General features: G+C 42.2%; 1 protein-coding gene across 3 annotated transcripts in view; it reads left to right on the plus strand.

Annotated features, from left to right (window-relative positions):
- Positions 1 to 20667, plus strand: part of efcab11 (EF-hand calcium binding domain 11) — a 140956-nt gene extending 120289 nt beyond the window's left edge. For 2 of the 3 annotated variants that reach the window (XM_059961321.1, XM_059961287.1), the window contains one exon: positions 1693 to 7462. In XM_059961321.1, the coding sequence (XP_059817304.1) occupies positions 1693 to 1762 (70 nt within the window). In that variant the 3' untranslated portion in view covers positions 1763 to 7462. Of the gene's footprint in view, positions 1 to 1692; positions 7463 to 20470 lie in introns of those variants that run through there. The other variant, XM_059961293.1, reaches the window with a different exon arrangement.
- The last annotated feature ends 5777 nt before the right edge of the window (positions 20668 to 26444 follow it).

Below are 26444 nucleotides of genomic sequence, written 5' to 3' on the forward strand. Positions count from 1 at the left end.
AGTTTCCCGACACCTCTCGAATCAACGGAACAACTGATCCCCTTGACAGATCCCCTTTGCACCACAAGCAATTTATCTGCCCCCCTAGGCAAAAAGGGATACCCTAAAAACTTCCCACCAATCTCCTGCCACGGATATGATAAGCCCCCCAGCTGCGGCATTTGACTTCCAGTCAAACCACACGCATTTTCCCACACTTTCCCAGAACTGGCAGCGGTCACTTCGAGGTAATTGCGCCCGACAGTTCTAACAAAGTCACCAGCCCATCCCTGTCGCTTTTCCTCAGCCAAGCACTGCCACTCACCCAACAACTGAGAGGTCCGCTCCGCCCACGCTTCCGCCCCTTTAGGGCTGGACATTATTCCAATAACTGGGCGGAGCCCACCACTGCTGAAACATCCCAACCTGTCACTCCTCACTCTCCAAACAGTACGGACAACCCATGGTCCCATCACCATTTCGTCAGCACTAGTTGGAACTCGAACAACGACCTCGAGGCTAACAACAGCAACCACCCCACCCAACACACACACAGCAATAACCAGCAATCACACACCCACAAAGGCACACCAGCTCTTCGCCGCAGACACAATTTAAAGAGGGTGATCACACAGCTTCCACAGAAATCAATCCCGGACGAGCCCCCACAATGTAACCCCCTGGGTCGCCTCAGGCTCACTCAGCTCATTTCGTCTAGGGGGAGCAGCCTTCGGCCCCGCCAAACTGGGTAATCAGCTGGTGTGGATGCTGTGTGATGTCCCCGCCTCACCCAAAAACAGACAGTACACCATATGCGATTAAATGAGTACAATTTATAAAGGTTACTATAACTAAGTGATTAATAACGATACAGTATATATGAAGAGAAAATTAAAGAAAAGGCGCCAAACTTATCAAAGTCCAAACCACTTCGTGCACAGCCGTTGGAGCTCAATTTCTGAAGTCTTCTGGCCACCATTCGATCCCTTCCGAACTCCTCGACTCGCAGCTCAGGACCCTCCGAACTCCTCGGACTCTCCAAACAGCTCAGGACCCTCCGAGTGGTCAACCAAGCACATCTAGCTTCATTCCCCCCCCCCTCCTCGGAGAATCTCCCGGCCTCGGACCCCCCTTTGGGGTCCGATCCTCGCCCAGCTTAGAGCATTGCGTCCTCTCTCTCGACCCCCTCGCGCCGATCTGCCCAAAAGCCCGTCAACAAAAGCTTACAGACTCAGAAGAAAGAACATTAATCCCCATTTGGTTTACAAAGGAATACCATTCTCGGTATCAGTAAATTAGCATTCCTGCTAGTTAACAAAAAGAAACCCTTTCCCAACAGTAACAAAGAAAAAAGAATTAACCCCCTTTACATAAACAAATGGCCAACTAAACAAATCTCTTCTACCTGCGCAATATCCATATCCTTCCATTTTCCTCACATTCTTGTGTCTGTGTTCTTTTTGAATTAAGAGGAAATTACCAAGTGGCCTGCTGACCTTGTGGATTTCTCACCGCCACATGATTCTGATTCTTAATATCATTGCATACTTGGAGGATTGCTGTACTGGAAACCCAGCATTTGTATCGGGCCACACAGGTACAGCCATGTCTGCCAACCAACAGAGTAAAGGAATCCTCAACATTTAGAAAGTTGCTACATTGAAGAAAGATCATTGTTCTCATGCAGACTGATCCATGTTCTCTTTTTTGCAGGGAAGTGGACCGGGATTCGGATGGTCGTGTCAGCTTCAGGGACTTTGAGGCTGTGATGGACTACCAGTAGGAAACTAATAAAGCCAGTGTGACAAGAAGGACTTCATCCCTCAGTGGTGTCTGTAATTCATATTCCATGACTTTGTGGGGGTGATTTCCCCATCTGCTCTTTCCTGGAGGGATACCACTTACAGCCAGCCTGTCCGAGGAAATCGCAGCTATGTAGCGCAAATTGAGTACAATCAGCATGTGGTCTATAGACCATACAACCATAAGACACAGGAGCAGAATTAAGCATTTCAGTCCACTGAGCCTGCTGTGCCATTCAATCATTTCCCTTTCAATCCCACTCTCCTGCCTCCTCCCCATAACTTTGACGCCCTTACTAATCAAGAACCTATCAATCTCCACTTTACAAATACCAAATGGCTTGACCTCCACAACCTGTGGGAATAAATTTTGCAGATTCACCACCCTCTAGCTAAAGAAATTCCTCCGTACCTCTGTTCTAAAGGGTTGTCCTTGTATTCTGAGGTGGTACCCTCTTGTCTTAGACTGTCCAGTTATTGACAACATCCTCTCCGGATACTGTACACAATATCCAGGCTTTTCTATATCCAGTAGGCTTCATTGAGATCCCACTCATTTGTATCCCTGAAGGTTCTCCAATCTAACATAATATCATCCTATTTCTTGCTTCTACTTTTATTTCTGTTTTTTTCATGTTTTTCTCTTTCTACTGCATTCTATTAAGGGTTGGTGGAGGCTTTCCTTATTAACTCCACACTTGATGATTGCACTCCTCTGCAAGTGCTGCTGCCTGACAGATTAAAGAACAGTTTTGATGGAGGATGCGGAATTGGTTCCTGGATGCATCATCTTTTGTCTCAGAAGACAGCCCTCCCTTCAGCCTAGTGTATTCACCACATCACGGCCAAGTTAGGCCGCTCCTCTCTCTGACAACCTGCCCTTCCCGACAACCTTCACATTGCCCTGGGCCAGGGTCCCCCCGCACACCCAACCTCGGTCTTGGGTCTGTTTCCTACTGATGGCCTCTTCCACCTTACAGATACATGAAACCAGGGGAGTCAATGGCCAGACCAGGAGAATATTTAGCGACTTGGCCAGTGTTATCAAAGCCAGTTACCTGGTGTCTATCCCATTGGTGTTTGTGGGATCTTGCTATGCTGAAAGAACTATGTTAATCAGAATCAGCATTAGTAACCCTGAAATATGTGGTGAAATTTGTTGTTTTGTGGCATCAGAACAGTGTGATACATTTAAAAACATGTCCTTTGATGCCCTGACTGATCAGGAAATCTCCCCTCCTCCCATTCTCTCCCTCCTCCATTTGAAAACAGTAACACTTTGTTCTATATCACCTCACATCTCTCTGGCCGGCTGTCTCCCAGTCCTTAGTTTCTCTGTCTGTCACCGACTATTCCTTCCAAATGGACAGGTCCCTTTCCCTCACTCACTATAGGATTGACAGTCAGGAGGATGGACCTCTAGGCTCAGGAACCCGAACCCACTGCGTCCCTCTATATTTTCTCCCATTGGTCCTACCTAACATCGCCCATGATACTACCTAAGTAATTCATTTCCGTGACAACCCAGGCAATGGAGAGACTGAGTTCCATCCAGATTTAACAGCCTTTCCAGTGCATTTTTCAGCTGTCAGCAACACCAAGTTACTTGATTTCATTTATTCTTGTTGAACTTCAAAGGGATTGGAATCGATACAGTGAACAGATTTTGTCAGTCCTCCTGTGGCTGCCAGACAGAGAGTCTGGCTGTGAATTTGGTCAGTAGCTCTGATCTCCATATGAAAGCCTTGGATCCCATTTGTTTTATTGCTACTTTTCCTTTCCTCATGGCATTTTTTAATTATTTGTTTTTATTTGAAAACCATTTACATTCATGTGTGGGTGTACATTTACAGATCATTTCCTTTTTTAACTCCTTCTGCTTTGACCATAAGACATAGGAGCAGAATTAGGCCATTTGTACCATCAAGTCTGCCTTGCCATTCGATCAGGGCTGATTTACCCCTGCCATCCAGGCCATGCTCTCTTCTCGCTGCTACCATCAGGAAGGAGGTACAAGAGTCTTAGGTTCCCACGCCACCAGGGTCAGGAACAGTTATTACCCCACAACCATCAGGCTCCTGCACCGGCGAGGATAACTACACTCACCATACTCTGCTCTGATCCCACAACCTACAGACTCATTTTCAAGGACTCTACAACTCATGTTCCCAGTATCATATTTTTTCCATGTGCACAATTTCTCTTCGTTTGCACATTGGTTGTCTCTCCGTCTTTACTCGTGTATAGTTTTTCAGAAATACTGTTGTATTTCTTTATTTTCCTGCAAATGCCTGTAATAAGACCTAGATAGTGTGCATGTGGAGAAGATATTTCCTGTGGTGGAGGATACTGGACCAGAGGACACAGCCACAGAATAGAAGAATGAGGAGGAATTTCTTTACCCAGAAGGTGGTAAATCTGTGGAATTCATTTCCATAGGTGGCTGTGGTGGCCAATTATTGGGTATATTTAAAGCAGAGGTTGATAGGGTTCTTGATTAGTAATGGCATCAAAGGTTATAAGGAGAAGGCAGGTGGCTGAGAGGGATAATAAATTATCCATGATGGAATGGCAGAGCAGACTTAGTGGGCCAAATAGCTTAATTCTGTCTCTATGACTTATGGTCTTAAATGAATGTCCAGGTACCTTGGGTATACAGCTTGTACTTTGATAATAAATTTATTTTGAATTATCTTGGATTTATTTTCCTTCTCCATGTCCATGCTGTCTAGCTCTTTCAATATTTGATAGGTTTCAATGAGATCCCAACTCGTTCTTCCAAACTCCAATGAGTACAGGCCCAGAGCCATCAAATGCATCTCACGCCTTAACCCTTTCATTCCTGGGTTAATTTTCATGAATCTCCTCTTGAATACCTGCACATCCTTTCTTAGATATGGGGCTCAAAAGGGCCCTTTGGCTCCAGGTCATCTCTCACACACACTGTTAGACTGGCAGCCTGCTCCCACACACCATATTTAACCGCCAACAGTGGCATCCCATGAGTCAGCCTTGGAGCTGTCAGCATCAGGGAAAAGTTTAACGGTGAGTCGTGTAATAAAAAATACCGGAGTTACACAGCTATGAACTCATGTTCTGGGCTCTACCACTGTCAAAGGAGCCTCAGGTGCTGATGGAGGTCAAAGGAATAAAGTAAAATCACCAAGGATCCATTCTTGGACTATTCAGACATCCCAGTGGTTCAGTCACTGGCTCACCCACCCATTCCCAGAGACCCCAATTCCTGTGTTCCCCTCAAACTCGCCTGGTTCACTAGAAAATATCATTATAATTCCAGTAGAATCTTAAAAAATGTGAATGCAGGTGTATTGGTGGATTTTGAAATATCATCCAATAGTCCAGAATACCTGCAACCTGGCACCATGGAAATCCCATGTGCACTGGGTTATCAGTCTTACTGCTGTGTCAGGTTTATTATCTGTTGTCTTATGGCAGCAGTGCATTGCAAGATATAAAAATTACCATAAGCTACAATAAAAATGAAACCAAAGAAACAGAACTAAAAAGTGCAAAAGAGGAATAGCAAAGTAGTGTTCATGAACCTTTCGGACATCTGATGGCAAAGAGGAAGAAGCTGTTCCTAACACATTGAGTACGTGTATTCAGGCTCCTGTACCTCCTCCCTGATGATACCAATGAGAAGAGGCCATGTCCAGAGTGCTGAGTGTATATGTAATGGATAATGCCTTCTTCAGGCACCACCTTGGGAAGGTTGTGCCTGTGATGGACTTAGATAGATGGATGGAGCTCCAACAACACTCAAGAAGCTCAAGGCTATTCAGGACCCTACCTTACTCTATCCACCACCCTAAACTTTCATTCCATCTACCAATGCTGCATAGTGTCTGTCATCCACAAAATGCACTGCATTTACTTGCTGAGGTCAATCTATCAGTGACTCCAGGGCCCACAAACCTCACCAGAATCAGAATCACGTTCTACCAAGGCAGCAGGCACCATGGATATGTAAAACTGCTTGATCCTCTGAGATCCCCCAGCAGGTTGTTTGTTGCTCCAGGTTCCAGCATCTGCACATCTTGTGTCTACAGCCAATACCACTACCTGCAAATTCCCTCTAAGACACATTCCATCCTTTTAGGTTCAGTATTGTCACATGTAGAATGACGCAGTGAAAAGCCTCTGTTTGTGTGCCATCCAGACAGATCATGCCTTAGATAATTTTCATTTCTATTATCTAGAGTTATGGCACTGTAACAGCCCAACTGGACTGCACTACCTAAAATAGACCAATGTAACCAATTAACCTAATGACCTGTGCATCTTTGGAATGTGGGAGGAAACCAGAGCACCCGGAGGAAACATGCACTGTCACAGGAAGAGTGTGCAAAGTTCTACAGACAGCAGCGGGAATTGAACCCAGTTCGATGGTGCTGTAATAGCCTTATGCTAACTGCTAGCTACCATGTCACCCTTCAAGATAGTAAACAGGATTACAGAATACAGATCAATGATATGTATTCTGAGAAAACACGAAGCAGGTAGTCAAGTAGATTCATGACAAGGTAGACTGGGAGATCAAGAGTTCAATCTTTAGCCAATGAGATTCTGATAATAGTGGGCCAGAAGAGGTCCTTGACTCTGCTAGTACCTGCTCTTGTCTGTATTCTGCCTGATAGGAGAATTTTCTGTTTCTGGAGAGGAGACAATATGACTTTTTAAATTATTTTGCCACTGGTGCTGGTTCTGAATCCCAGAATTCCCTGTAGGATCACCCTCATCTGAAGAACATCAGCAGTTCAGGAAGGCATCACTGTCACAAGGGTAATCGGGAATGGATAATACAAGGCCTCATATGTGGCCTTGCCAGTAATGCCCTCATCCCATGCATGAATGAAGAAAGTGACACATCCTCGTGGTGATAGTTATAGTTATGTGGGGTGGAGTTACAGTAATACATACAATGCAGAATAATCACTAGTGTAAGTACTTTCCAGCTGCAGACTCTCTTCCTAAGACAGAACCCAGGTTAAGGAAAGAGTTGGTCGGGATAAGCAACAATGCAGTCAGGTCCAATTAAGATCCTTCAAGCTTTCTGTAGGTAACTGAGTGTGCATGAAATTTAAGACTAAACTATGATATGAATTTGAACATAGAACAGTACAGCTCAGTATAGGTCCTGTGGCCCACAATGTTGTGATGACGTTTTAACCTACTCTAAGATCAAACTAACCCTTCTCTCCTACAGCGCCCTCCATTTTTCTGTCATCCATGTGCCTATCTAAGTCTCTATTACATCTAACTCTACTATCACCCCTGGCAGTGCATTCCACACTCTTCACCCTCTGCATAAAAAACTTACCTCTGACATTTCCCCTATTCTTTCCTCTCAACACCAGAAACATGTCCTCTTCTCATTGCTACCATTGGGGAGGAGCTACAGGAGCATAAATACCCACAGTTAATGTTTCAGGAACAGCTTCTCCCCTCTGCCATTAGATCTATAAACTTACGACGAACCCATGAACACAACCTCACTACTTTTGTTCTCTTTTTGCACTACTTATCTAATCTAATTTTCTTTCATATTTTACTTATTGTAATTGATAGTATTTATGTATTGCACTGTACTGCTGCTGCAAAACAACAAATTTCACAGCATTTCGTAATAATAGTCATAATAAACCTAATTCTGATCCTGATTCTTTGCACAGTTCGTTCCAAGGTTCTATAATCAATGCCCAATACCTGGAATCTTAGATGAACAAGCATCTTCACACCCATTCCAGCTACATAGGCAAAATCTATGGAAATTACCTTAATTAATTTACATGCATATCTGGATAAATTTTAATTCAGCGAAATGCATCCATTATATTATTAGCCATAGAAGCTGCTAATTAAATACAACATTTCGACTTGGACTATAAGACAGCTGTCATGGTGAATTTCAGAAGTAATGAAATCAAAATAATTTGCTTTGATTCATCTAATGCACTCAAATTTCTCAATTTGGTCAGGGTTCTGTCTGACAGCCATGCTGCATTGAGAGAAAATAACATTCGATCACCTATTAAGTAAATCAGAAGTTCACTCTTTTACTTGTGGGAGCCAATTGAATACCACAGAAAGTAAATCACATACAATTTCAGTACAAATCCCCTCTCTCTGGAGTGCTATTAAAATAAGACAATAATTAATAGTAGAATTTATATACCTTACAGTCCATAGCATACAATATTAACATTGGCACGGAGGGCAGATTAGTTTTAAGAGACAATCATACCTTTCTTTATATTGGGAAGCTATTAACATAAGAACATAAAGCAGTCTAGCGCATTCAGGCCCTTTGGCTCACAATATTTTGCCTTCTTTCGGACCTACTCAAGACCAGTCTAACATATAGCCCTCCATGTTAATTTCATCCATGTCCCTATCCAAGTGTTTCAAAGTGTTCTTAATGTATCTGCCTCTACCATTATCCCTGGCAGACATTCCACACACCTACCACCCTCTGTGTAAAATTCTTACCTCAGGTATCCTAAACTTTCCTCCTATCACCTTAAATTATGCCCTCTTGTGTTGGCTAGGAAAAAGTCTCCAGTTGTACATTTGATCTATGTCTCCTATCATCTTGTACACCTCTATCAAGTCACCTCTCGTCTCTCCAATCAGATAAGCATCGCAGCAGTGCTCTGCGTGTGTTTGACAGTCACTGCACCTGGACTGCATTTCTTCCAATCAGTTGCATTTTTAACATTTGGAAATTCCCAAACATACTGCACCTTCATTCTAGTCTTTGGAGAGTGGCTTAACCAGCTGCATCATCATCTGGTACGGGAATTGCAAGACATCTGAACGCAAATACCTGTAAATGATATTGAGAACAGCCGAGAGAATCATCGGGGTTTCTCTTCCACCCATCAGAGATACTTATCAGGAGCACTATGTATGCAGGGGCACATAGCATTATCAATGATTCCATCCAACAATCTCTTTGACTCCCTACCATCAGGCAGGAGGTACCACAGCATTAGGACAAGAACTCTTTGGATGGGAAACAGCTTCTTCCCCCAGGCCACATGATACTGAAATCCTGCCACCATCCAGGTCACACACACATGAAGCACAGTAGCATTATACTGTTTACTTTTTGACTTTTTCCACCTTCTTATTAATTTGTTTGTGGTAATATTGCCTTATGCATTATGTAAATGAGTTGTTTGTATTGTGTTCTGTGTCTTGGCCCAGAGAACCTTGTCTCATTTAGCAATGTACATGTGTAAGGTTGAATGACAATAAATTTGAACTTGAAATTTGAATTAAGAGGAATATGTATTCAGATGCAAGGCAATTCTTAAGAGATAGCATTATCGAATCTTGGACACAAGCCTGCATATAACTACACTCCTCGTAATTTGTACAACTCTATAAGATTTCTCATCATTCTCCAGTTTAAAGTGAAAGGAGAAAGGTTTAAAGGGTCCTGAGGGACGCCTACTTTTTGTACAGAGGGTGATGGATATATATAACTATCAAAAGTAGAGGTAGAGGTGCAAAGGTGCACAGTTACAAAGTTAATAAAGACATTTGGGCAGGTACAGTGCCTATAAAAAATATTCACACCCCCTTGGAAGTGTTTTATTGTTTTACAATATTGAATCACAGTGGATTTAATTTGTTTTTTTATGATCGGCAGAAAAAGACTCGTGTCAAAGTGAAAACAGATCTCCACAAAGTGACCAAATCATCACTGATACAGCCAATTGGTCACATAATTAGTTAGATGGAGATCACCTGTGTGCAGTCAAGAAGTTTTATTTGATTGTAGTAAAAATACACCTGTATCTGGAAGGTCCAACTGCTGGTGAGTCAGTATCCTGGCAAAAACTACACCACAAAGACAAAAGGACTCTCCAAGCAACTCTGCAAAAAAGGTTATTGAAAAGCACAAGTCAGGAGATGGATACAAGAAAATTTCCAAGTCTCCAAATATCCCTTGGAGTACAGTGAAGTCCATCATCAAGAAATGGAAAGTATATGGCACAGCTGTAAATCTGCCTAGAGCAGGCTGTCCTCAAAAACTGAGTGACTGTGCAAGGAGGGGACTAGTGAGGGAGGCCACCAAGAGACCTATGACAACTCTGGAGGAGTTTCAGTGGCTGAGATGGGAGAGATTGCGCTACAACTGTTGCCTGGATGTTTCACCAATCACAGCTTTATGGGAGAGTGACAAAGAGAAAGCCACTGTTGGGGAAAAAACAACTCACATGACATCTCAGCTAAAGTTTACTGGAAGTCGTGGGAGACTCTGAAGTCAGCTGGAAGAAGGTTCTATGGTCTGATGAAACCAAAGTTGAGCTTATTGGCCATCAGACTAAACGCTGTGTTTGGTGTAAGCCAAGCACTGCACATCATCAAAGGCAAACCATCCCTACCATGAAGCATGGTGGTGGCTGCATCATGCTCTGGGGATGCTTCACTGCAGCAGGTTCTGGAAGGCTTGTGAAGGTAGAGGGTAAAATGAAGGCAGCAAAACACAGGGAAACCCTGGAGGAAAACCTGATGAGGTCTGCAAGAGAACTGTGACTTGGGAGAAGATTTCTTTTCCAGAAAGACAATGGCCCCAGATATAAAGCCAAAGCTGCACAGGAATGGCTTAAAAACAAATGGAGAATTTGTGGTTGGATTTGGCTGTTCGCTCACAATCCCTATGCAATCTGACAGAGCTTGAGCAGTTTTGTAAAGAAGAATAGGGAAAAATTGCAGTGTCCAGATGTGCAAAGCTGTTGGAGACCTATCCACACACAAAGCTGTAATTGCTGCCAAACATGCATGTACTAAATACTGACTTGAAGAGGGTGAGTGATTATGCAATCAATTATTTTGTGTTTAATAAATTTAGACCAATAAATTTAAATTTGTTTTCACTTTGACATGAAAGAGTGTTTTCTGTTGATCAGTGTCAGTAAAGCCAAATCCACCATGATTCAATATTGTAAAACAATAAAACATGAAAATCTCTGGGGGGGGGATGGGGGTGAATGCTTTTTATAGCCACAGTACAGAGATAGGAAAGGGTGAGGACTAACTTGGATAAACATCTTGGTTGGCATGGATGTGTTGGGCTGAAGGGCCTGTTTCCATTCTGGGCTGTGACCTAGTTTAGGATGGGGATTTTCCCATCCCCTATGAAGCTGTGCTCCAACATCCATCAGAATCTGAATCGGGTTTATTATCACTAACATATGTTGTGATATTTATTGTTTTGCAGCAGCAATAGAGTGCAAGACTTTTTAAAAATTACTCAAGGTTACAATATAAAAAATAAATCAGTAATGCAATAGAAGAATAGCATAGTAGTGCACAATGGTTCATGGACCATTCAGAAATCTGATGGCAGAGGGGAGAAAAAACTGTTCCTAAAATATTGATTGTATGTCTTCAAACTCCTGTACCTCCTCCCAGATGGTGGTAATGAGAAGAGGGCATGTCCTGGACCATGAGGCTCCTTACTGATGGATACTGTCTTCTTGGGGAACAGCTTTTCGACAATGGCCTGGATAGCGCTTGTGCAGGGAATTTTCTGACCTGTACTTGCTGGCAACAGCAAAGTCTTGGGAGCTCCTTAATAAGCAGACACTGGCCAGCTCACAGATAAGCAGAGCCCGGTAGGTAGCTGGAAATTTCACAGATCACCACCTAGGTGTTAAATTCCACCAGATGTTTACAATCTGACTGCAATAACTGTTACTATAGCAACTACAAACCACATGCCAGTGCTTTACGATGTGGTCCTAAAACATAATGATTCTCTTGCAGGTATTATTGGCCCTGCTCATGCTAAATTTAAATAGATACCAGCATCAGATAAAGCACACAGGGAACAAGGATTGTAACTGAGATTTTCAAGGCTTCTGCTACAGGTTAACCAAACGATTAATGACTATTACAAAAAATGTGTTTATAAAGAGGCTTTATGAAAATAAAGATAAAGATTAGCTTTAATTGTCACATGTGCGGGGGACAACCTGGTGCTTGTGCTATTCAAACACTGGGCCAGATGGACTGAAAGGTAGGGTGTCTGGACCGGAGGCGAGGATCGAGCCAGTCTTGCTCGGCGACATTTCACTCCGTTCTCCTCAGCACTGGGGCTGTGAGACTGGTCCAGCTGCTACATGCTTCGTGTCTGCAAGCTTCACAGCGATTTGTCCCATTATATGATGAACTGAGACCGAGGCTATGGGCCTTCTCCAGCTGCTTCGGGATTCGGGTCTACGGTTCGAAATGCTGTTGCTTGCTTTTAATGTTTGTGTGTTTTGTGTTTTTTCTCTCACTTTCTTTGTACATTGGTTGTAGGTCTTTTCTTTTAAGTGGGTTCTTTCAGATTTTTTGCTTTGTGGTTGCTTGTAAGGAGGCAAATCTCAAGGTTGAGTAATTTATACATACTTTGAAAATAAATGTAGTTTGAATCCTTTAATTCTTCAAATGTACAGTGACACGCATCATTTGCATCAACGACTGACACAGTCCGAATATACATTGGGGGCAATCCACAAGTGTTGCCATGCTTCCAGTACCAATGTGGCATGTTCCTAACTTACTAACCTTAGCTTGTACCCAGAGGAAACTCTCACAGTCACAGGAAGAATGTAGAAATTGTTTACAGACAGCAATGGAAATTGAACACCAATCACTGGCACTGTCAATTGTTCCTCTGAGGCATCTCACATGGGGAACACTTTCAAACTTTTCCCTGCTTTATTTGTATCTGACAACTAAATGTGGGAGGTGCACAGAGCATCAGAATCAGGTTTATTATCACTGACAAATACTGTCAGATTTGCTGTCTTGGACTCATTGTGGGCACTATCCACCTTGCAAACTGCCTTTTCCAAAAGCTCCCTTTTAGAAAGCACTCTAGGGTGATTTAAAACAAAAAGCTCACACCATCTTAGAAGTTTCTTTTCTCCCCCTGCCCCCCCCCCCCGGTGGTTAATTTGATCAACCATTCTAGTCAGCCCCTCACCCCTCTCAATCTGTTACCTCGGTCACTAAACACATTAAACCACTTTTTATAATGCTGTTTACATTGTAAATACATGCTGGTATTTATGCACATTAATTCTATATCCATATTTCAAACTTTATTTTTACATACACTCAATAGCTCTGAGTGTATGTTCATGGTTGTCTACTACTGTAGCCATCCACTTCAAGTTCAATATGTTGTGCATTCGGAGATGCTCTCCTGCACACCACTGTTGTAACATGTGGTTGTTTGAGTTACTGGCACCCTCCTTTCAGCTTGAACCGGTCTGGCCATTCTCCTCTGACCTCTCTCACCAACAAGGTGTTTTCACCCACAGAAATGCCGCTCACTGCATGTTTGTTTTATTTTTTAAACACTATTCTCTAGATAAGTGAGAGTTATGCAATGAAAATCTCACAATATCAGCAGTTTCTGAGATACTCAAACCACCCCATCTGGCACCAACAGTCATTCCACAGTCAAAGTCACTTAGTTCACATTTCTTCCCCCATTCTGATATTTGGTCTGAACAACAACTGAACCTCTTGGCCATGTCTGCATGCTATTATGCATTGAGTTGCTGCCACATGATTGGCTGATGAGATACTTGTATTTGCATTAATGAACAGGTGTGCAGGTGTACGTAATAATGTGACCACTGGGTTTAAATCCTTGTCATTGTTGAATGTTACACCAACGCACCACAGCAAATATCTAACGTATGTCAATATATATGGCAAATAAACTTAATCCTTGATCCTCAGCCCTGTCAATGTGTTCTAATTGTGTTGTTGTTGTCTGACAACCAAATATTCCTGTACAGCTACTTAAGGCAAATTGTGATCTTTCCCAACATATTGAACATCCCATGTTGCGAGTGGGTTGCAGTCTAGAAGGTCATCAGTATAGCAGCTTTCTAGAACACAAAGCCACTTGTCTGTGCCTATGTCAGAAAACAGGAGCTGAAAATAAAATAAAAATTGACACACAAGTTCTGAGGCAGTGAGTTTTCATTCCTGTAACACTGGGCTCACTGGTACTCATGAGATGGTACAATCACTTTAGGAACACCTTCTACCATCAGATTTCTGAATGATCTGTGAACACATGAGTACTACCTCGCTATTCTTCTTTTGCACTACTTATTTATAACTTATTGTAACTTTTATGTGTTGGACTATACTGCCTACCCCAAAACCACAAATTTCATGACAAATGCCATTGATAATAAACCTGATTCTTCTAAGGACCACACCTCAAGGTTCAATAACAGCCCTTCGCCACTACCGTCAAGTTCTTGAACTGCCCTGAAAACTCCTAACACTACCGTACTTTTTCATTCTTCTCTCCCAGTCTTGATACAACAACTCAGAATGCACTCCATACATACTCCGGATACATCCATAGAAATCTGCTCAAATCTTTGGGGACATACAAAATCTCCTCAAACTCCTAATGAAATATAGTTGCCAATTAGCTGATATTGATTGCTGCAATATGTTGGGCCCAGGATGGATCTTCAGTGATGTTGACACCAGGAACTGTTTGATACCAGTCCACCTCAGCCCTGGCATCTCCATAGAATCCTTGTAAATGTGAACTGTCCTCTGCTCTTCCACTTTAAAACAGTGACCACAAAGTTAAATTGACTGGTAAACACTTTGGAACATTCTGAGATCACAGTTATCAGAATCAGGTTAATTATCACTGACGTACTATATGCTGTGAAACTTGTTGCTTTGTGACAGCAGTAAGGTGCAAGCCCTAAAGTTTTGTTTAAGTTACAAAAAGATTGGAGGTCCATATGTGTTAGCGTAGGGTGGGTGGGAGGGTGAGAGGGTGGAAAGGTGCTTGTTTTGCTGTTGTTTACTTTTGTTGGTGGTGGAGTTTTTGTTGCTTGTGTTGTCTTGCTGAACATTGTGCTGCATTGGTGCCAGGATGGGTGTCAGTACTTGCGGGCTGCCCCCGTGTCATCCTCGGGTTGTGTTGGTTGTTACCGCAAATGATGCATTTCACTGTGTTTTGATTTCTTGCGGCAGTGCATTTTGTAAATGTGTTCGATGTTGAGGAGGGGTTTTCCTCTGTTGGACTGGGCTGTGCCAATCACTTTCTGCAAACTTTTCCGTTCCTGAGCATTGGCGTTTCCATACCAGACCAAGATGCAACCATTCAGCATACTCTCCACTGTGCATCTACAGAAGTTTGATGCTGTGCCAAATCATACAAATTTCTCAGAAAATAGAACGGCTGTTGTGCCTTCCCTGTGGTGGCACTTACTTGCTGATCCCAGGACATACCCTCTGTTATGGTGAGGAACTTACAGTTACTGACTTAGAGAATTGTGTTCGATTCTAGTCACCTCATTGTAGGAAGGATGTGGAAGCTTGAGAGGGGGTACAGAAAAGATTTGCCAGGATGCTGCCTGGATCAGTGAGCAAGTCTTATAAGAAAAGTTTGAGCAAACTAAGGCTTTGTGGATGAGAGGCAGCTTGATAGAGGTGTACATGATGATAAGAAACACCAATTGAGTGGACAGCCAAGGCAACAATGGTCAATATGAGGGGACAATTTTAAAGTGATTGGAGGAAAGTGTTGGGGGAATGTCAGAAGTAGGTTTTTTACACAGCGAGTGTGGGTACACGGAACACGCTGCCAGAACTGGTTGTCTAGGCAGGTACATGAGGGACATTTAGACTTAGACAGGATGAAAGAGAAATGGAAAGCTATGTGGGAGGGAAGAGCTAGATTGATTTCAGAGTAGGTTAAAAGGCCAGCACAACATTGTGGGCTGAAGGGCCTGTAGTGTGCCGCTCTGTTCTTTGTTCAATGTTTAACAATTGAAGCACTGACCTACGCATGCTATGGTGCAAACCAAAGCTCTTGAGTTTCCGTAGGTTACAAGTCCAACTGCAGTTACCCACTGCTTGTATTTTGACCAGCAGTAATATTTACTGGGTTACCTTGTCATCTGGCCCTGTCCATTGTCCACAGATCGTTTTTTTCGCTGACACTGTTTCAACAGTAAACACCAAAAGTCACTATGTACATCAAATGGGTAGTTCATTCTGTGAGGTTGCATTATGATTGTTGTCACAAGGACAATGTCCACCTACTTACTGGTCTGTGGCAGTATTGTTTACCGCACTTAATCAAGGCTCCCTTCCCCATTAAAACTGCCTAACAGAATGTGAACCTCTTCTCTATTGTGTTGTCTCTGATCTCCATCCAGCCGTGAGCGCAGTCAGCAAATGTTAATTCAAAGTGCAACTAGATGAGAAGCACAAATGCTTTTTATGTTCAGCTCAATTTGAGGCCAGTGTTATCACAGATAGGTGCAGTCATTCAATTTGCCACAGATATACAAACATTAAAACTTAAATCAATGAATTGCCCCTGTAGGCATTGTCCTGATGCATGGCTTCCTTTGAACTGTGCCTGTAGAGCCTCATTCCAAGCCAATTCTCCTCAAAGGATAATGTGTTAGCTGACAGGGATGTGAAACAATACGAGACGCTACAAAAGGGTTCTTCCGCTACTGGAGAGGGAGGGGCCGGATTGCGAGCGGAAGCCCCTCAGATATTGCAGTCGTGTACCACCCCAGAGGTCCACATGAGTGGAACTGTGCTATTGGTTTCAAGTAATGTAATAGAAAACTACTTAATGCATTGTATATGTATATAAGAATGAAAAGGCATTGCATAGTTTATTCTTGTAAACAGCTTTCATTATGGCAGGTAATCTGATTGACCATTCTAGTTAGTCAACCCCCTCCCACGCCCCTCAGTCACTGCGCTGCTCTGTCAACACTTCAAGCCACTGTTTATACAGCTGTTTACATTGTAAACACATGCTGGTGTTTATGTATTTCTGCACATTTTATTCCATATCCATACTTCTAACTTTCTTTTTACATAATTCGCTACTCTGTCAAATTGTTGAATGTTGTCGCTTTTTGCTGCAGGCCGCGCTGTGACCAACATACCACAGAAATTCCCGATACATCAGAATCAGAATCCGGTTTAATATCACCAGCATATGTCATGAAATTCATCAACTTTGTGGCAGCAGTACAACGCAATATATGAGAATAGAGAGGGGGAAAACTGTGTGTTATTATTAAGTGTTTGTTTGTGTGTGTGTGTATATATATATATATATATAATAGTGCAAAATAGAAAAACATAGGAAATAAAAAAGTAACGAGGTGGTGTTCATGGGTTCAATGCCCATTTAGGACTTGGACAGCAGAGGAAAAGAAGCTGTTCCTGAATTACTGAGTGTGTACCTCCTTCCCAATGGTAACAATGAGTTATGGGTGTAAAGTACATGTAAATGTATATGGTGAATAAAGTTGATCCTTGATCCTGAAACATAGAATATAGGATATGATGCTTTGCTGCATGCTGGAGTGCTCGGTGGAGGGCGCTGATGCATTTTTGCTGGGTTGGGGTGGGGAGGGGTCGTTGCCTTGCCGCTGCTCGTGCATGGGAGGTGGGGGGCTTTGACGTTCTAACGTTTAACTGCCATTCATTCTTTGGGGCACTCCTCTGTTTTCATGGATGTTTGTGAAGAAAAAGAATTTCAGGATGTATATTGTATACATTTCTCTACAACCTTTGATTATAGCACATTATAGCAGAATACAGACTCTTTAGCCCATGATGTAGTGGTGACCTTTTATCCTACTCTGAGATTAATCTAAACCTTCCCTCCTCCATGGATTAGAATAGAACTTTATCGTCATTGCTGAGGACAACGAGATTCAGTGCTACTCCAGTCTGCGCAAGACAGATATTTACTATATACGCGGTGCAGCTTAATATAAAGAAAACATTCCCATATTTACATGCAACAAGTGACTTTGATAGTCCATAACACTCAAAAGCCATTAGCAAACCAGGCTGTAGCATTATTCACTGCACAATTGCCTTTGGGAAGAAGCTGTTTTTCAGTCTTACTGTCTTGGCGAAGGTGTTTCTGTGTCTCCTGCCAGATGACAAGAGATTGAACAGACACTGTCTGGGATGAGATGGGTCTTCAGTAAAGTTACGAGCACACTATAGGCAATCAAGAATTGTAGATTGTCTCCAGGTCCAGTCGTTGATTCTCAACGATGTGCAGAGCCATCCTAATTACTGAATGGAGTGCATTGTGATCTGTCTTGCTGTAGCTGCGGTACCACACTGTCATTCCTTACGTCAGTGTGCTCTCATTGCATATTGACATACGCTGGCCAGCAACGTTCGAGGCAGATTAGCTCTGCTTAAGCACCTCAGGTAGTATAGTCACTGTTGTGCTTTCCCTATTCAAGCTTGTGTTGACAGACCAAGAGAGCTCCTCAGTGACATTCATCGCCAAAAACTTGAAATTGGAGACCCTTTCCACTACCTCACCATTTATGAATCGGGACCTCCTGAAGACTTCTATTTTTTTATCATCTATGTGCTTATCTAAGATTTTCTTAATTGTCCCTAATGTATCTGCCTCTTCCGCCACTCCTGGCAGTGCATTCCATGCACCCACCTCTCTCTCTGTAAAAAAATCCTTCCTCTGGTTTCCCCTATACTTTCTGCCCAATTACATCCAATTAACCAACTAACCTGTACGTACACCTTTGGAATGTGGGAGGGGAACCCCCACAGTGACAGGGAGGAATTGAACCTGGGTCACTGGTGCTGTAATAGTATAACACTAACCACTTACTCTACTGATTGCCACTCATTTATTTTAACAAAATAAACTTTATTCATAATAAAGAAAATACTTAGAAGAATAACCTATGCAACATCTTTTCATTCTTACATTCATAGTCGGTGCTTTCAGAACCTTCCTACAGACCAATAGCCCATGTGGCCCCTTGGGCTGTTAGTGTGTTATAAAGGGGTTCCTCACCCAATCCAGGTCCTCCCTCTCCAGTACTCTGTACTTCCTCTGCCCACCACCCCCCACCCCCACCAAGCCCCTGTGGTGGCTGCACCAAGCTTCAGTGCGTCCCTCAGCACGAACCCCTGCGGCCGGGAATGTGCCAGTCGGCACCGTTCATCCTCGGACATCGCGATGTGGTGGCAGAACAGCATGTTTCGGGCAGGCCAAAGGGTGTCTTTCACCGAGTTCATGTTCTGCCAACTGCACGTAATGTTTGTCACCGTGTTTGTCCCTGGGAACAGCTGTAGAACAGAGATCCCTCTGTCACGCCGCTGCTCAGAATGAACCGTGACACAGGCCCTTTCGTCTTTTCCCACACACTCTTTGCAAATCCGCACTCTAAAGAGGTGAGCTACTGTCTCTTCCCCACTACAGTTATCCCGCGGGCAGTGCCCAGTGGGAATGATGCTCCAGGCATGTAGAAAGGATCTGACTGGGAGGGCCCCAGTAGGTGAGGTGTGGCGATGAGGCATTCTACCCGGTGGTCTGGAGACCCATGTGGCTGACAGCAACCTCAGCACAGTGATAACCTTTCAGCCAGAGAAGACATCGGTGATTAAATTCAGCATCATCTCCAGTGTGGTAACAGGGCCCTTGGTCAACTGAGTGAAAGAGAAATATGACAAGTTACATAAAGCTCAAAGAGGAAGTGAGAAGAACACTGGTAAATGTTCCTCCTGGATCCTTGGCTTCCCCATTGGGAGACCACAGCCAGTGTGGATCGGAAATAGCATCTCTTCCTTGTTGACACCCAACACATCAAGGATGCGTCCTTAGCCTGCTGCTCCACTTGCTCTACGCCCATGATTGAGTAGCGAGGCACAGCGCAAAATCCATTTATAAATTCTCCAATGTGGGCTTTTTTAGAAGCTAACTGTTAATAAATTTTCTATTATTTCTCTTCTTGGATCCTCACTTGCTTTGTCTCTGACCAAGTTAACTGATAATCTGGTAGTTAAACACACTATAAGAATCTGGATACAATTCCAAAGATACTTTAGCGTATTGAGATTTTCTCTTTTGAGTCCCATTTTTTCTAATTATTTTTTTAAACCCTCTATGATTGATGTGGCTTTTAAAGAATGGGATAGATTAGGTATTAAGTGCTTTCAGGACTTGTTTGTAGAGGGAAGTCTCTTCTCATTTGAACAACTGTCAACTAAATATAGTTTACCCAAAACTCATTTTTTTCGATACCTACAAATTTTGAGATTTTTTACAGTCTCAAATAAGTACATTTCTTAAAAGTCCTGATAAGAATTTACTAGATGTAATTTTTAATTTGAAAGCTTTTTATAATGGATCTATATTTAATATTTATAATATGCTGTTGGGAATGAGAAGTGTTCCTTTAGATAAAATTAAAAATCTTTGGGAACAAGATCTTACAGACTTCAATTTCTGAGGAAACTTGGAATCAGATTTTTAAATTGGTTAACACTTCATCGTTATGTGCTCGTCACTCTCTCCTACAATTTAAAGTGGTCTGTAGGGCCCATACGACCAAGATTTTATTTAGATATTTATCCGTATTGTGATAAATGTAATAATGGAGAAGCTTCACTCATTCATATGTTTTGGACATGTACGTGTCTTGGAAAATGTTGGAAAGAAGTATTTCAAACTTCCTCAATACTTTTCAAAGTTAACTTTAAGCCTAATCCTTTGACCGCTTTATTTGGTATTGTTGGAGCAAAGGATATTATTTTGGAGTCATCTGACTTGCACGTTTTGGCTTTTATTTTTCTTATAGCCAGAAGGACGTTCTTGCTCAAATGGAAAGATGCGGCCCCTCCTACTCACGCTCAATGGTTACGTGATGTGATGTCATGTTTAAATTTAGAGAAGATTCGATGTTCAATCTCTGAAACTGGTCAAGACTTTCAAACATTGTGGGAACCTTTACTGAACTATTTTCAAAACCTTTGATTTGCCGTTAAAGCACAGATGATAACTAATATTTTTTTCCTTGTTTTCTTCACTAATCAGCTTCGGTCTTGGTAGTGGGTTAGATTTTTTTTATATAATAAAATTACTATATTTCAATGTTACAAATTAATTAATCTGTATGAATATAGGATAAGGAGCTTTTATATGTGATTTATTATAATGTATTGATATATATTTTTTGTGCTCTGTATTCTTATATGTAAATTAATAAAAATATTAAAAAAGAATAAATTCTTTGATGACACAACTTTTGTTGGCAGAATGTCAGATGGTTACGAGAAGGCGTAGAGAAGTGAGATAGAACATCTGGCCAAGTGGTGTCACAGCAACCTTGCACTCAATGTCAGTAAGACAAAAGAATGGATTGTGGTCTTCAGGAAAGGGAAGTCAAGGGAACACAGACAAGTCCTCAAAGAGAGATCGGCGGTGGAAATGATCAGCAGTTTCAAATTCTTGGGTGTCAACATCTCTGAAGGTCGATCCTGCGCCCAAGATATCACAAAAAAATCACATCGGCAGCTATATTTCATTGGGAGTTTGAGGAGATTTATTATGTAACCAAAGAGTCATAGCACACTGCAGCACAGAAACAGGCCATTCATTCCATCTGATCTGTACGAAACTGTTAATCTGCCTAGTCCTATCGACCCACATTTCGACCATAACCCTCCATATCCCTCCTACCCATGTACCTATCCATGCATCTATCCAAATTTCCATAAACTTTGTCCAATTTGGGCAGCTGCTTATTTGGGCCAAAATGGACTGGTCCTGCCAATTAAACGGAATCCACTATATCGGCATACTGTACTGGGCAAATGTCTTAGGCACATATATATAGCTGGGGTGCCTACCACTTTTGCACAGTTCTGTATTTGTTGACGTGGAGCAGAGAGCAAGTGTGTAAATCTGGTGGGAGCAAAGGATGTTGGGAATAGTGAGGGTGGAGCTCCACGGGAGGGGTGTGGGGCAGTTGGCAGAGAAGGAGAGCCAGGGGTGGGGGTGGCACAGTTGCAGACACATCCAGCCCTGAGACACGAGGCAAGGTCATTTTATTCCAAACAATTGGTTTATTGATCATTACAAAGTGTCCCTCTGGCACTTCCCACTCCCTCCCCTCTCCCTTCCCCTTTTCCCAACCATGATTCCCCTCTCCCTGCCCCCTTCCCACTCTCAGTCCTCAATAGAGACCCAAATCAGAATCAGGTTTATCATCACTCATATATGTCATGAAATTTGTTTGTGTGTGTGTAAATATATATATTTTTCACAGGTATATTCTACTATCTGCAGTGGATACCAGTTAATGGGGCCATCCGTTAAACAGGCAGCTGCTTATTTTGGACACTATGCTGTGTAACTAGAACAGGAGACAGTTGACAAACAGTTTCTAACTAGTGTGGTCGCCCACATTTGGGAGGCCATTAGATACTACACCGTGCCTAGAGCGAATAGTTTTAAGTATTGTCAGTTGTGCGTATTTTTGTTCAAAAAGCAGTGATTTCTGTTACTGATAGCTGGTGAGAAACAAGCAGTAAGACAATTCAGAACTGTATTGCTCCCTATGGTTTCACTCAGACTTGGAGATGGCAGAAACAAGTGAAAATCAAACAATTTCATTACTTCAACATGTAAGGCCCTATGAAGAGTTTGAAGGTATCAACAATCATCTTGAATGTTACAATGAAAGGAAGAATTGGAGGATTCAATCGTCAATAGCATTGCATTAAGGTAACCCATTATCTGCACTAGGAGTCTGCACTAATTTTGTTCATTTACTGTCAATCAAAAGATCATGGCCACATACACTGAATAAATTCTTAAGTCAATAACTATTAGGAAATAATACACAGTTTTGTGGTCTTATAGTACTATAGTATTAATGGTAGTGTTCTAATTTGTTTTGTATTTCATTTAAATACATAATTTGTTGCTCAGTCTGTCTTTTTTAACACCTTTTTAACCGTTGCCATAAGTTTGGCTAATTGGCGTAGCCACTTAATTGGGTCAAAATGTATTGGTCCTGATGTGTCCCAATTAAACAGAATCCACTGTATTTAAGACTGAGTTTGATAGCTTCTTGATTAATAAAGGCTTCGATGGTTATGGGGAGAAGGCAGAAGAATGGCTTGAAAGGGATAATAAATCAACAATGATATGGCAGAGCAGACTCGATGGGCCAAATGACCTGATTCTATTCTTATGTTTTATGGTCTTATGACAGGTCAGTAGTGCAAGGTTATGACAAGGCAGATTGTGAGTACTAGGATTTACTGTACTAGAGGACAATTCACTAGTCTTATAAAAGCAGGATAAAAATTCCCCTTAAGCCTGGTGCTTTCAGGTATTTATATATTTTGCCCGGTAGGAGGGGAGAGAAGAGAATTCTCTACTCCTGAAGTCTGTGGATACCATGTGTATGAGAGACTTCATGAGGATTATAATTACAAATGTCTGTGAACTGGTACCTAACAAGAACATGTCAAAAGTTAATTCCTTTCAAAAATATAATAGAAATGCAGCACAAAAAGCCCACAGGGCACCCGCAAGGCTTGCCCATTGGCAATTTAGGAACATTTCCACAAAGATTTAAACAGTTTGAAATACCAACTCTGAATATAAAAGAATAACCTTAATTATTTAGTGGGATTATTACCAGGTACTGCCTGAAATTTCATTACCTGAAATTATTCAGAAGCCTTACACAACTAAAATATTTGTACTGTAAGGAAGAATTTTAATGGCTCTTATTAATAATAAATACAAAATTTATGTTGTTTACATTTTCATTATAAATAGAAAATACGTAAAACAAAGTGTATTTAAATAGCATAGTTAACAACTCCTGATCTCCTAAGGTATTCTTGGAGGCAGGCAACCAACGTTTACAAAGGTAATTTCGAAGAAGACTGTTCTTTAAAGAAACAGTAGGATAGCGGTTAGTGCAATGCTTTACAGCAGCTAGCTAGAAGATTAGGGTTTGATTCCGGCCACTCCATGTAAGAAATCTGTACGTTCTCCCCATGAAAGCATGGGATTCCTCCGGATGTTCCAGTTTCCTCCCACATTCCAAAGATGTACTGTTGTGAGACGACTTGGTGGCGCAATGCTTTACAGTGCCAACTGCTAGATTGGAATTTGATTCCCACCGCTACCCATAAGGAGTTTGTGTGTTCTCCCCATGTCTGTGTGGGTTTCCTCCAGTGCTCCGGTTTCCTCCCACATTCCAAAGATGAACGGACAATTGTTAGTGAGTCATGTGCACGCTATTTGGCACCAGCAGTGTGGAGTTTAGAGGAATGAGAGGTGATCTGATTATGACATCTGAGATTCAGGTCGGCTTTCTAAGGGTGGAAGGTGGAGGATGGTGGGGGTTTTAAAGCCAGAGAGATTATCTCAAGGTAAAGGATATCCAGTCCAGATGGCTCTCGACTCATTCCCTTCCCGGATGCTGCCAGTCCCGCTGAATTCCTCCAACAGTTTGTTTATTCCATCATCTGCAGCCTCTGTATCTCAGGATAAGGGGTTGGCATTTGTCTGAGATCAGGAGACTTTTTTTCTGTATCTCCAGGGGTATCCTAGTAAATCGTTGTATTAGCACATGTACTTTGGTATTGTGAGAAACTGTTTTGCATGCTATCAATGGAGATAATTTCACCACAACTGCACATCAGGGTAGTACAAAGGAAAAGTAATAACAGGATGCTCAATTGAGAGTTACAGAGAAAGTGCAGTGCAGGCAGACAGTAGTGCAAGGTCATGACAAGGCAGATTGTGAGGTCAAGAGTACTAGGACTTACTGTCCAAGAGGGCAATTCACTAGTCTTATAAAAGTAGGATAAAAATTCCCCTTAAGCCTGGTGCTTTCAGGTACTTATATATTTTGCCTGATAGGAGTGGAGAGAAGAGAATTTTCTACTCCTGAAGTCTGTGGATACCATATAAGGCTGATAATTGGGGAGGATTTGTTCCTTAAGGTTGTTATAGCTGGGGGAGGTAGTGGGGAAAAGCTTCCACTACCTATTAAATGCTCCCAAAGGTGGTGTCTCATGCAAATTTCACAACACATACTGGTGATAATAAACCTGATTCTGATTCTGACATGCCAGCCAAGCATTACAGCTCAGAAACTACATCCCATCTAGTCCATATTGAACTGTTACCCTGCCTAGTCCTATTGACCCGTACCTGAACCATAGCCCTCCATAACCCCTCCCTTCCATGTACCTATCCACACTTCTCTTAAATTTTGCAATCAAACCCACATCCAGCACTTCTGCTGCTGGTTCGTTTCACATTCTCATTGCCCTATGAGTGAGGAAGATCCTCTTTAAACTTTCACTTTTCCCCTTTAACCCATGATCTCCACTTCTATTCTCACCCAATCTCAGTGGGAAAAGCCTGCTTGCATTTACTTTATCTGTACCCTTCATAATTTTCTACACCTCTATCAAATCCTCCCCTCTCCTATACTCTAAGGAATAAGGTCCAACCATTTTCAGACTTTCTTTATTACACAGGTCCTCAAGTCCCAGCAACATCCTTGACTCTAGATGTTTCCCCAATGTCAAGTCCCTTCCCATCTACATCCAGGATCCCTTGCATGTCTTCCATCATTTTGAAGACTATTTATGAAACCTCCAATCCCTTGTGCCTCCATGATTGGTGTGAGGTTTCCTAGGTGACTTCTATGTCAACGAAGCCCAGGGGTTCAAAGTTCAAAGCAAATTTATTCTCAAAGTACATATATGTCACCATCTACTCCCATGAAATTCATTTTCACACTCACAGTATAACAAAGAAATGCAATAGAATCAATGAAAAACTACACACAAAGACTGGCAAACAATCAACGTGCAAAAGAAGACAAACTGTGCAAATACAAAAAGAATAAATACCTAAGTAAATAAATAACACTGAGAGCATGAGTTGTAGAGTCCTTGAAAGTGAGTCCATAGGTTGTGGAGTCAGTTCAGTCTTAGGGTGAGTGAAGTTGTCCTCGCTGGTTCAGGAACCTGATTGTTGAAGAGTAATAATTGTTCCTGAGCATGAAAGTGTGGCTCCTGTACCTCCTGTCTGATGGCAGCAGCGAGAAGAGAGCGTGGCCTGGTTTGTTGAGGTCCTTGATGACGAATGCTGGTTTTTTAGTGGCAGTACTCCATGTAGATGTGCTCAGCTGTGAGGAGAGCTTCAGCTGTGATGGACTGGACTGTATTTTTTATCAGCTTTTTGATTCTCGGGCATTGGTGTTTCCATTCCATGCTGTGATGCAACCAGTCAGGATACTCTCCACTGTAGTTTGGCAAAGTTTTAGATAACGTGCTGAATCTGCACAAATGTCTCAGAAAGTAGAGACTAATAAAGTCAATTGGAGAAAGAGGGAACAAAGAAGCACATTAGCAATGTAAAAGGCTGAAGGTATGGATGTTTGATTACAGCTAAATATCTGTCTATTGCTGATATTGTCTATTCCTGCATGATATTGTCCTCATGTAAGAAAGCACACAAAATGCTGGAGGAACTCAGCAGGTCAGCCAGCATCTGTGGAAAGGAATAAACAGTCGACATTTTGGGCCAAGACCCTCATCGTCATTGTTGTCGTGGCTATCCCTCGAGGTCGAGGATGATGGTCTTCGTTCTGTTGATCTATTTATGGGTTCTCAAGTGGCTTATGAGTCCAATCTTGGCTTTGAAAGTCCTTCCGCATTAGGGACAGGTGGTTCCAGATGGCAGATCGAGCTTTGGTTGTTGCTGCCTCTCTTTCCATTTTCTTCTCT

This window comes from Hypanus sabinus, chromosome 2 (assembly GCF_030144855.1).
Source record: "Hypanus sabinus isolate sHypSab1 chromosome 2, sHypSab1.hap1, whole genome shotgun sequence".
NCBI lineage: Eukaryota > Metazoa > Chordata > Chondrichthyes > Myliobatiformes > Dasyatidae > Hypanus > Hypanus sabinus.